General features: G+C 45.9%; 1 protein-coding gene across 3 annotated transcripts in view; it reads right to left on the bottom strand.

The window, feature by feature from the left end:
• Positions 1-13003, bottom strand: part of UGGT2 (UDP-glucose glycoprotein glucosyltransferase 2) — a 1031439-nt gene that overhangs the window by 123881 nt on the left and 894555 nt on the right. For all 3 annotated transcript variants that reach the window (XM_029604715.1, XM_029604718.1, XM_029604716.1), the window contains exon 31: positions 12045-12130. In XM_029604715.1, coding sequence (XP_029460575.1) covers positions 12045-12130 — 86 coding nt within the window. The remainder of the gene's footprint in view (positions 1-12044; positions 12131-13003) is intronic.

Below are 13003 nucleotides of genomic sequence, written 5' to 3'. Positions count from 1 at the left end.
CCTTCTCGCTTGGGGGCAGGTCCCTGCCGCGAGTCGGCCACCGGACCGAGGCACTTACCTCCGAGGGACCACGAAATCACCTCGGGAAACTCAACCGGGGGAGGGACCGACTGGTATCACCGCAGGAGTGCGGGGCTCGTCGTCAATAGATATCGTCTAGTGAATTTAGCATTTGGAAGAACGCTCAGCGAGCGTGAAGGAGCTCCAAACTGCTTTGGAGACGGAAATTACTGAATTGCTTCACTTCCTGTGGGGGTATATGTACCCGTGCTGACGTCAGATCCGTCTCCAACTGCTAGCACGAGCACGCTATACCCACTTGTTTTGAGTCCATCTACTACACGCTAGGAAAAAGGCATTTACAAAAAGTGTCAACCTTAAGAATTCTATGAATAGGTATAAGCCCCTCACTTGGTTTTGCTAGTATTGCTACTTTGAAGAAACCAGACTATTCTTTTGTTCAATCAAAATGCGGTGAAGGGGTTGGGAGACAGGTGATGATGGAAAAGGCAAGATTTTTAACTTTGTAAAATAATAGATTCAGTCCATGTTTACTTTTATAACAGAAAATAAGTACTGTATAGAGCAACACATTTTTAACCAGTTTACCAAGCACAGCTTTGAAGTGCCTGAAAAGTGGATTATAAATCAAATAAATAAACAAACAAACAAATAAATAAATAAGCTGTCAGCTAAGCCACCTAAAAATAAGCAAATTCATTTGAAATGTGATTAGTAATGATAATTTATAGGTGTGAATGAGATCTAAATAGCATGAGTTCGTGCTGTTGATCTCTCAGGAGACATCTTTATTACTAAATCAATCTTGTCACAAAGATGGAAAAAGAAATTCTATTATCTTGGTTGTTGCTCTTTATGCTAGACACGAAAAACAATGTATATGAAAAAAAAGTACATACTATATATAAATACAACAACACAAAATGTCATTAAGTGAACCAGTGCCAGAGCTGCGGGGTATATTTGCTGCTATGTTACTATGCATGTCAGATGTGGAAAGAATTGAAAAGCAGAAAAACCAATATGAAGTGGTTATTAAACTGAGCGCTATCAAAAATAGAAAAATCTCTCTAAGTAGGCTACCGGGAAGCACAACATATATATATATTGAAGGTATGTACACATACAGACCTCAATTCAATCCAAACTAATGGCTGTTTTCTAATGACTTCAACCTGTAACATGCGGGATTTTCAAATCCAAATCCTTGCAAAGTCAGCTCCTACTTTCATCCCTCCAGATCAGATAAAATGAGCATCAATTGTAATGGGACAATAATGATTGTTGCTTGTTTGAAAGGGCACCAGAACAAATCAACATACCACGGGTATTGAAATAACTGAAACAATGTGTTATTTCAAAAAAGCTTGGTAATACAATGATAAACCTGAAGAAAGGGAGGCACGCCACGGCAATAGTTCTCAGGAATGTAGAAGATACAGAAAGGTGTTTAGTCACCTTCTAGAAACCAATATAATGTATCATAGCTAGATAGAAGTATTGCATAGGCTAAAAATATCAATGAATCACATTCCCTAGTTTCAGAGACTGTGAGGTTCAGAACATTTTCAATGTAACTACACTTTCATGTCTACTTAGACCTCATAGCACGGCAAAACGCAATTTACAATTACATTTTTTTCCTCTCTCCCCACTCCCTGAAAATTCCATCTTTCACAATCCTATGCATACGATGCTCTCATAAGAACATAAGAAATACCATACTGGGTCAGACCAAGGGTCCATCAAGCCCAGTATCCTGTGTCCAACAGTGGCCAATCCAAGTCACATGTACCTGGCAAGTAGCCAAACATTAAATAGATCCCTCCCCTTCCTCCAGCCGGCAGGAAAAAAGCCCATGCTGTCGCCTCTGCTGGATGTTTCAACCCGTGCTGACAGATTCCACAAGATAATGGGGCCCCACATGTTCAAACTTTAAACTGATGGTGGAGAAGGCATCTGTGATGCATCAGGAATTTTGTCTCAGCACATCAGCTGCAAAGCACAGTTTTTAAGGACCAACCAAAAAGTTGTTGTTGTAGTACAATAATTTCAAGATCTCATAGGCCTCCATTGCATCTGAAGAAGCCATCTGGAAGGTATCAAAAGCTTACGTATGGCAATATTTTTTGTTGTTCTTTTGAAAAACATCAAAACTTACAAAGACTTCAGTTTTATCAAGAACCAATATGGCTGCTTCACTTCTACTTAAATTATACACAACGCCTTCTGGGGTACATTTTAAAAGAGAGCGCGCGCGTACTTTTGTTTGCACATCAGGCGCGAACAAAAGTACGCTGGATTTTATAAGATACGCGCATAGCCGCGCGTATCTTATAAAATCCAGGGTTGGTGCGTGCAAGGGGGTGCACATTTGTGCAACTTGCGCGCGCTGCCCGCTCCTTCCACCCCCCCCATACCTTCCCCTCCCTTCCGCTACCTAACCTACCCTCCCGGCCCTATCTAGACCCCTCCCCCACCTTTATCAGAAAAGTTACTACTGCCTCCGGGCAGTAGTAACTTACACACGCCGGCGCGGCAGGCCCCGACACAGGCCGCTGTGCCGGGGCACTCGGGCATGCCCCCGAACCGCCTACACGCCCCCAAACACGCTCCCGATCCAAAACCGTGCCCGCTGGCCACACCCCCGACCGCCCCTTTTTGCAAGCCCCGGGACTTATGCGTGTCCCGGGGCTTGCGCGCACCGCTGAGCCTATGCAAAATAGGCTCGGTGCGCGCAGGGGGATTTTAAAAGGGTTAGGCACGTACCTTATGCGCGTAACCCTTTTAAAATCCGGCCCTCTATCTTTATTAAGTTTGCTGCTGTCCACCTTCTAGTTGGTAAGAGATTAATTGTTGAGCTCAGAAAATGTGACCAGAAGAGCCACCTGAACAATTAGCAAATGTTGCTTACCTGATGTAACAGGTGTTCTCACAGGACAGCAGGATGTTAGTCCTCACAAATGGGTGACATCGAGGATGGAGCCCACCACGGAAAACTTCTGTCAAAGTTTAACAGAACTTTGACTGGCCCCTACTGGGCATGCCCAGCAAGGCACTGACCCTGCAGCCAGCAGGGGTCTCCCTTCAGTCTGATTTTCAAAGCTACAGGCAGTGCCTAAAAAAAGTAAAAACAAAACGAACCCAACACCGCGGGGTGGCGGGCGGGTTTCGTGAGGACTAACATCCTGCTGTCCTGTGAGAACACCTGTTACATCAGGTAAGCAACATTTGCTTTCTCACAGGACAAGCAGGATGGTAGTCCTCACAAATGGGTGAGTACCGAGCTGAGGATGTCCTGACCTGCACCAAATGTACCCAACGATGTGCAACAGGCACAACAACTGGAGTGGAATTTGGTAAAGGGCATCCGCACCCTACCGGGAAGGTGGAAGGGTGTTGGTACATCATGTTGGAAAAAGGTTTCGCAAGACAGATTGGCCGAAGATGGAGTCCTGTCTTCCAGCTTTGTCCAAACAATAGTGGGCTGCAAAGGTATGGAGAGAACTCCAGGTTGCAGCTTTACAGATGTCAGGAAGCGGCACCGATCGAAGGTGTGCCACTGAAGTCACCATGGCCCTCACAGAGTGTGCTTTTACACGGTCTTGAAAAGGAATGCCAGCTTGCTGATAGCAAAAAGAAATGCAGTCCGCCAACCAGGAGGAAAGAGCCTGCTTACCCACAGGTTGGCCTAACTTGTTAGGATGGAAGGAGACAAACAATTGAGTGCTCCTCCTGTGAACAACTGTACGGTCTAGATAAAAAGCTAGAGCACGTTTGCAGTCTAGGGTATGCAGAGTCTGTTCCCCGGAGTTGGAGTGGGGCCTGGGAAAAAAGATAGGTAGTATGATGGATTGATTGATATGAAACTCCGAAACTACCTTAGGTAAAAATTTAGGGTGAGTGCGGAGTACCGCCCTGTCTTGCAGGAGTTTCGTGTAAGGCGGATAGGTGACTAAGGCCTGTAACTCACTAACCCTGCGAGCTGAAGTGATAGCTAACAGGAATAATACTTTCCATGTGAGATACTTCAATTCACAGGAGTGCAGAGGTTCGAAAGGTGGTTTCATTAGACGACCAAGAACCAGATTAAGGTCCCAAGATGGGGCCGGAGGACGTAAGGGTGGCTTCAGATGGAGCAAGCCTTTAAGAAAGCGTGTTACCAGGGGTTGTACTGAAATAGGGACACCCTCTATACCTTTATGGAAAGCGGCTACCGCACTGACATGCATCCTAATGGAAGAGGTTTTAAGACCTGATTCCGATAGATGCCATAAATAGTCCAAGAACTTAGAGATTAGACAGGAAAGGGGATCAAGGGACTGAGAAGTGCACCATGATGTGTACCTTTTCCATTTATATGAATAGGATCTTCTGGTGGAGGGCTTTCGTGAAGCTATCAAGACACGAGAAACCGGATCCGAAAGGTTAAAAGGCTGAAGGACTAACCTTTCAACATCCATGCCGTCAGGGACAAGGCTTGGAGGTTGGGATGGAGGAGGCATCCGCCGCTTTGAGTGAGCAGATGCGGATCCGTTCCCAGAGGGATGTGCCTGCGGATGGAGAGATCCTGAAGTATGGGAAACCACACCTGGCGTGGCCAGTGGGGTGCTATCAGGATCATGGTTCCTCCGTCCTGGCGAAGCTTCACGAGAGTCCTCGACAGAAGAGGAAGTGGAGGGAATGCATAGAGCAGACCTGTCGTCCACTTGAGGGAGAAGGCATCCCTCGGCCGAGAGTGTTGGCTCCGAATGAGAGAGCAGTAATCGTCCACTTTGTGGTTCTGAGGGGACGCAAAGAGGTCTATGCGGGGAAAACCCCACTTGTGAAACAGAGAGGTCGCTACCAGAGGATCGAGTGACCACTCGTGTGGTTGGAAGACACGGCTCAGCTGGTCTGCCAATACATTGTCTACTCCCGGCAGGTAAGTGGCCCTGAGGTACATGGAGTGGGAGAGGGCTTCCGCCCAAATCTGCGCAGCTTCCTGACACAGAAGGAAGGAGCCTGTGCCTCCCTGCTTGTTTATGTACCACATGGCCACTTGGTTGTCCGTCTGGATTAAGATTATCTGATTGGATAGATGATCTTTGAAAGTTCTGAGCGCGTAGCGGATTGCTCGAAGTTCCAAGAAATTTATCTGGTGTTCGGCTTCCTCTGGTGACCATAACCCTTGGGTTTGGAAATCGTCCACATGGGCCCCCCAACCGATGTGGGAAGCGTCAGTGGTTAGGATTACTTGTGGATCTGGTAGGAGAAAAGGTAAGCCCTGAAGGAGGTTGACTTGAGTCGTCCACCAGGTTAAAGACAGGCGTAGTGCTTGTGAAACTGTGACTATGGAGGACAGAGGCTGAAAAGCTTGAATCCATTGGTGTCACAGAGTCCATTGTGTTACTCTCATGGCTAGTCGGGTCATGGGAGTGACTTGAACCGAGGATGCCATGTGTCCTAGGAGAATGAGGAATTGGCGAGCCGTGGCAGTGTGTTGAGACTGGAGCTGGCGAGCTAGGGACATGAGAGTTTGGACCCGTTGAAGTGGAAGGTAGGCCTTTGCCTGTAAGGTGTCCAAGTCTGCCCCAATGAAGGATAAGGTTTGAGATGGGACTAAGCAAGATTTCTCGTAATTGACAAGAAACCCTAAGGAAAGGAGTGTGTGAATTGTCAATTTTAGGGAGGATTGAGCAATCTGAGGGGTAGAGGCCCTGATTAGCCAATCGTCCAGGTAGGGGTAGACGTGGACACCTTCCTTCCTGAGGAATGCTGCTACCACTACGAGACATTTGGTAAAGACTCGTGGAGCAGATGCCAGACCGAAAGGTAGTACCCGGTACTGATAATGGTCGCGGCCTACCAGAAAACGCAGATACTTGCGATGAGATGGTGTTATGGCAATGTGGGTATAAGCATCCTTGAGGTCGAGAGAGCACAGCCAATCCCCCTTTTGCAACAGAGGGAGCAGCGCGCCCAGGGTTACCATCTTGAACTTTTCTTTTTGAAGGTACTTGTTGAGGGCCCGAAGGTCCAGAATGGGACGTAGCCCCCCTGATTTCTTTGGTATTAGGAAGTATCTGGAATAGAATCCTGTCCCTTGTTGACAGGGAGGACGGGTTCTATAGCATTTGATTGTAGAAGAAGGGATACTTCTTGTTGTAATTGAGCCAACTGGCTGGTTAGACTCCATGCCTGAAGGGGCGGGGAGTCTGGCGGGAGAGCTATGAAGTTGAGGTGGTAACCCTGTGCGATAATTGCTAACACCCAGTGATCTGAGGTGATCTGTTTCCAACGGTGTAAGAAGTGGAACAGTCGACCCCCCACAGGGATGTATGGAAGAGGGATCTGGCATGTGCTCAGTACAGGGAAGTCAAAGGCCCGCCGCAGGCCCAGGAGGTGGGGCTACAGTAGGTCTTTGCTTTCTTGGCTGGCGAGGCTGAGGCCTGTTGGAGGACCGTGCAGGACGAGGCCTAGCTGATGGAGTATAATAGCGACGTGGTCGAAAGAATGACTTCTTAGAGTCCTTCTTTGGTGGTTGCTTGGAGGACACCTCAGGTGGGACAGACGAGAGTTGTTTCAACGTCTCATGGTGATCTTTTAACTCTGCCACAATCTGTTGAATTTGTTCTCCAAACAAATTGTCGCCTAAGCAGGGTAGATCAGCAAGACGATCCTGGACCTCTGGGCGAAGGTTAGACGACTTTAACCAAGCCCAACGTCTGGCTGAGATGGCTGTGGCTGAAACTTTTGTGGAAGCATCGAATATGTCGTAGGCAGTTCTAATCTCGTGCTTCCCTGCCTCAAATCCTTTATGAAGAAGGGCTTGAAGCTGTGGTTGGTACTGGTCCGGCAACGTGTCAGCATAGTCTTGCATCTGCTTAAGGATGGCTCTGTTGTATTGAGTCATGTAAAGTTGATATGAAGCTATGCGTGAAATCAACATAGCTCCATGATATACTTTTCGTCCCACACTATCCAGAAATTTATTGTCCTTGGTAGGTGGAGTGGAAGAGTGTGGCTTAAGACGTTTGGCCTTCTTCTGCGCGGACTCAACCACAACAGAGCGATGATCCAGTTGAGGCTTTTGAAAACCTGGTGCTGACTGGACAAGATATGTGGAGTCAGCTTTTTTGTTAACTGGTAAAATAGATGAAGGAGATTCCCAGTTTTTCTTTAGCAGATCCAAAAACACCTGGTGAATAGGGATGGAAGCGATGATTTTTGGAGCATCCAGAAATTGGAGTAGTTCCATCATCTGGTGTCTGTCATCGGCTTCAGATTGTAACTGAAAAGGTACAACTTCTGACATCTCTTTTACAAAATTAATGAAAGAGAGATCCTCAGGAGGAGATCTTTTTCTACTCTCTGTAGGAGATGGTGGTGAAGGCAAATCTGTGTCAGAAGATGTATCATCATCATCACCCCAGGTATCGTAGGGATCATGTGGGACTTGAAGCCCTGAAGGACCTGGTTGAGGCTCTGCAGGCATCGATGAAAATCTAGATGGAATCGGTGCTGTAGGTGGAACTAGGAATGGCATCGAGGGCTTCGGTGCTGCCGATGGAATCGGTGCCGGACGCGGAATCGATGGAGCCGAAGGATAAATCGGTGGAGATATACCAGAAGGTACCGATGGAACCACCCCGGAAGGGGGAATCCGGAACGGTGTTTCTCCTGCCGATGAGAATCCAGTCGGAGACGGTGGTGTTGTCGATGGTACTGGAATCACCGATGGAAGGGCCGTCATAAGTGCCTCCATGCGGTGCAGTAGAGGTGCTAGAGCTTGCACCAACGGCTCGGTGGTCGATTCCCTCCTCGGTGGCGAAGTCGGTGCCGGCGTCGGTGCCGGAGGCGGTGCCGGAACCGGTGCCGGAGACGGTGCCGATGGAGGTTGTAATTTCTTCATCGCTTTCTCGATGGCCTCCTGGACCAGCCGGTCCAGTTCTGCCCGGAGACCAGGGGTAACAATACCCGGCTCGACGGGAGAGGGAGGCTGAGGCAAGGCCGGAGGGACCACCGTAACCGGTGGGATCACGGCCCCCACACCCCGAGAGGGTGAGGGTTTCCTCGGTGCCTGCGAACGAGACGTGGAGGGTGTCCGGTCTGATCGCGGCTTCTTAGTCGGTGGCTCGGCTTGAGCGGAGGTCGATGGCTGTGGATCCTCGACAGGCCGAGACTTGTGCCGTCGATGGCGATGCTTTTCTTTCCGATCCCCTCGCCCATCCGGGGAAGGGACGGGAGTCGACGGCCGAGAAGCGATCGATGGCGGACGGTCACCGGAGGGTTGACGGTGATGGTGCAACTTCGACGGTGCCGGTTCCGATGACGTCGATGCTATCGATGGCGTTGGGGTGGGTGCATGGAAGAGGAGCCCCATCTTCTCCATCCTGGCTTTGCGACCTTTGGGTGTCATTAAGGCACATTTGGTGCAAGTCAGGACATCATGCTCACTACCCAAACACATAACACAAACCCTGTGGGGGTCTGTGATTGACATAGTCCGGGTGCAATCCGGACAACGACGGAACCCCGTTGCCATGGCTGTAAGCCAAAATTTAGCCTGGGGATCGGTAAGTGCCAACAGGCCTCGAGGGCCAAAATCGACGGTAGTCGATGGAAAATGGCAAAAAACTTACCGGATTCCGTAAGAATGACAAAAATTTGTCGAAGGGAGACCCCTGAGGGGCAAATTTTCTTAGGAAATTAATTTCCAAATTCCTGTCAGGAACGTGGTAAGAGAGCTCCTTTCACCGCGTGGCAACTGCTGCGCGGAAAAAAGAAGACTGAAGGGAGACCCCTGCTGGCTGCAGGGTCAGTGCCTTGCTGGGCATGCCCAGTAGGGGCCAGTCAAAGTTCTGTTAAACTTTGACAGAAGTTTTCCGTGGTGGGCTCCATCCTCGATGTCACCCATTTGTGAGGACTACCATCCTGCTTGTCCTGTGAGAAACAATTCTACACAGGACTCGGTGTCTTGAGCATATTATCATTCCTTACCATTCATGTTGATATTAGCTCAGCTCTTATTTCATTGAGCTCAGATTTATTGCAGATGTGTTTTCTTACGTGTAGTAGTGCTTAGATTTCATTAATGTTTAACATGTGTCTTGGATTCTGGAGGGGGGTCTCAGGGCCTATTGGTTTTCTCTCAGAGTATGAGCAACTTTTTCTATGGGGATTGGGTTGGGTGGGGAGAGGGATTAGGAAGGGGATATTCTTATGAATGTACAAATGGAGTTTAGTGACTAGGTTGATCATGCAGTGGCGAGAGGTATGACCAGGATGAGAGTATGTACTGTCTGGGCTTCCCTTCTCTATGACTTTCAGTCAATTCAGGGAGTGGGTTGGATTCTTTTATTTGTTCTTTCATGATGGCTCAGTCTAAAATATTTTCCCTGAATGTGAAAGGTTTAAATAATCATAGGAAGCGGAAACTGCTATATGCAGACCTGATGGATTTGAATGTCTCCATAGCTTTTATCCAAAAAACACATTTAAAGAGGAGGCACAAGTGTCTCATGGCTTCCTATGCTTATCTGCATAGATTCTTTGCGACGGCAGCTTCTTAGGGTCATAAATATTCAGGGGTAGGCATCTTGTTTTCCTCCCACTTTATATATCAATATAGGAAATGCTATGAAGACCCCCTGGGAAAGTTTCTCTTTATTCAAACAGAAGTTGGGGGGGTGGGGATGGTGGTGGTGAGATAATAACTCTGGTTAATGTATATGTACCCCGTACAGAAAAAGGCCCCTTTTTTGTGCATTTGGCAGACATATTGGACAAGTTGGTGGAGCGTAAATTGATTACTGGAGGTGAATTTAACCTAACAATTCTTCCCCAAGTGAATAATTCCTTGGTGGAGGCCAAACCCCCAGGTTCACAGGTGAAAACTCAGATACAAGTAGTAGGGATGCCAATATTAGGGAAGCTGAGATTGATGAGTTTTTGACGAGTATCGACTTGCCTAGGTTAACAGCGGAGCAGCAGCTTATGTTATACAGTGAGATTCAATCAGTAGAAGTTTTGCAGGTAATTAGGGATTTAAAGGTCAATTCTATGGCCCCCAACCCCCGACGCTCATACCTAATCCCCACCCCGAGTTAGTAGGTAGCCCTCCCATAGGGATTCAAATACCTATGTAGGGCATAGGCACTATAGTAAGTCTCTCTCTCTCTCTCGGAGCCTGAAACAGGTTGTCTGGGACTATCGTGGTCTGCGATGATTGAAGTCCAAAAACCGGCAAATATCGTGCACTGCGATAAAAGACTGAAAGAATCATCGCACACTGGGAAAACATCGCGTGCGGCGCTAATGTTTTCGCGAATGGCGAAAACATCGCCACACGCGATGTTTCCCCACTGCACGAAAGAAGCCTCATTTGCATTGGTAACGCCCCCTAATGCGTTACCAATGCGATATTGGAAAATGAGGCCCTTGGTTTGGTACTATGCCTCGGCTCAGCTATGAGTGATGGTTGACTGGCATAGGCAAAGGGAACAGAAACAATGGGTGACCATTAAGAACATAAGAACATGCCATACTGGGTCAGACCATGGGTCCATCAAGCCCAGCATCCTGTTTCCAACAGTGGCCAATCCAGGCCATAAGAACCTGGCAAGTACCCAAATCTAAGTCTATTCCATGTTACCGTTGCTAGTAATAGCAGTGGCTAATTTCTAAGTCAACTTAATTAATAGCAGGTAATGGACTTCTCCTCCAAGAACTTATCCAATCCTTTTTTAAACACAGCTATACTAACTGCACTGACCATATCCTCTGGCAACAAATTCCAGAGTTTAATTGTGCGTTGAGTGAAAAAGAACTTTCTCCGATTAGTTTTAAATGTGCCATATGCTAACTTCATGGAATGCCCCCTAGTCTTTCTATTATCCGAAAGCGTCAATAACCGACTCACATCTACCTGTTCTAGACCTCTCATGATTTTAAACACCTCTATCATAGCCCCCCTCAGCCGTCTCTTCTCCAAACTGAACAGAGTTTAGTGGGAGAGATGCCTTTGGCAGCAATGCTTTGGCGACCTATACATGACATGCCTCCTAGACACCTTACATCTCTAGTTGCAATGGAGAGGGACGCTCATTGGCCAAAGAAACTATTTTTATACTACCTCTATTTATCATAACCTTGATTATACTCCAGGTTTGGAGCTATGTCAGTATAAGACCTGGGTGGTGCTTTTCTTAACAGCTCAATTACATATTCTGGTGATTCCCAAACCTGTCCTGAAGGTCCACCCAAGTCAATCTCATTTTCAGAATATCCACAAGAAATATCAATTTGATAACCTCATACATTTTCAGTGTCTTTCATGCATATTCATTGTGAATATCCTGAAAACCAGATTGACAACACAGTATTTGAGGACCAGTTTAGAAATCACTGACCTAATCCAAAGCAGTAGACTTTTGGATTTTCATCCACTGACTATGGGGCAGAAAACTACTGGTCCATACTGCTTTATAGGAAGGGCTTTATTAATAACAGAAAAAGTTTCATCATTTTTGTTGTACAGACTAATCTTTAAAGTGATAATTATCTGTACTAGATTCTCAGACTTGAAGTCTCATATAGAGTCCTAACAAAAAACTGTAGAATTAAATATGCTTCTGAAAATGTTTTCTGGACAACATAAATTTAAAAGCAAGCCATAGCATAAAAAATTGTACAAAGTAAAGAAAACAAATATTGGACATGCAGCAATATGTACCACAAAGGAAGGAAGCTGTTTGCTTGCAATTGTTTCCTGCCTACCTTCTTAATGAACTCCAAATGCTTTTCTCATTCAGTAAAAGAAGAACACAAGTTCCATTGAAAAAGAAACAGCATGTTATTAAACAGTGTGCAAAAGGTACAAACACTGCTGTAAGCATTTGCATACAAATTATAAGATGCAGGACTAAGAAAATGTTTAGCTTATTTGTTCATATACTTTGCTTCTAATATCAAAACATATTGATGCAATTTCTTGGTTCTATTAGTTGAACATGCATGGAATTGCAAAGTTACCCATTTACCTTACAATTGATTCCCATACACCTGTTCTTTCGGCAGTTGTGACACTAAGAAGATCTTCATCCACTTTATCAGGCTTTTTCTGTACCTAGTGCATTCAAAAAAAGGAAAACACATTTCTGGAAACTGTATATGATATGTTTGAATGAAAGAATATTTATTTGACATTATAAACTAACATATCCGAAACATAAGTTCTAGCACATTCACTAGTTTTGAATATAATGGTTGCCATCTAATAAGTCAGCATTTTTATAATTATGCAGTTCTGTCTTTTTATGGATCAATTCATCATTGGTAAAGAATAGTTTCTATGCAATTTTCAAAAGTGGCCAAGTGTAATAGAATTGCTTAGCTTAAGTCTGACCAGACTGGGTAAGGATGTGTTCAGAAATTAGGCCATTGACCCTACATCGTGTGTCTGTAAAACAAGTGTGGGAAAGGGGGAAGTAAACAACAGATGTACAGGCTCTGTACGGAGGGAGTGAAAGTCATAAGAGCAAGCAAGCTGTTTCTCACTCTGGGATACGTTTTAGAAGATTGCATGTGTCTCTCAAGACATGCTTTCAGATGTGCAGATGAACAGGGTATAATTAACAGAGTAACAAGAGAGAGACTGCTGAACTTGCAGAAGTGACAGAGCTGTGTTGCTTTCCTGGGCCTTTTTAACAACAGGAAAGTATTGAACTGTATTATTATTATAACCATTGCTTTTGCTATATCTGTGTATTATCTCTGTTACATTGATTTCTAGAGTGTAACGAGCACATAATAAACCTATTTCTGGAATCTACAGTTATACTGCCTCAAGATGTAATGTGGCATTTTGAGTTTTGGGGTACTGAATCTCACAGAGAAGTACCTGGGGGATACTAGTCTTGTGTCTTACCACATTCAGACAGGGAACCTGTAACACAAGTTGAGAAAAGGAACAATCTAGGCTGAAAGGGTTACATTTTTG

Source organism: Rhinatrema bivittatum, chromosome 5 (assembly GCF_901001135.1).
Source record: "Rhinatrema bivittatum chromosome 5, aRhiBiv1.1, whole genome shotgun sequence".
Taxonomy (NCBI): domain Eukaryota; kingdom Metazoa; phylum Chordata; class Amphibia; order Gymnophiona; family Rhinatrematidae; genus Rhinatrema; species Rhinatrema bivittatum.
The sequence above is the reverse complement of the archived record's forward strand: the minus strand, read 5'-3'. Positions and strand labels throughout refer to the sequence as shown.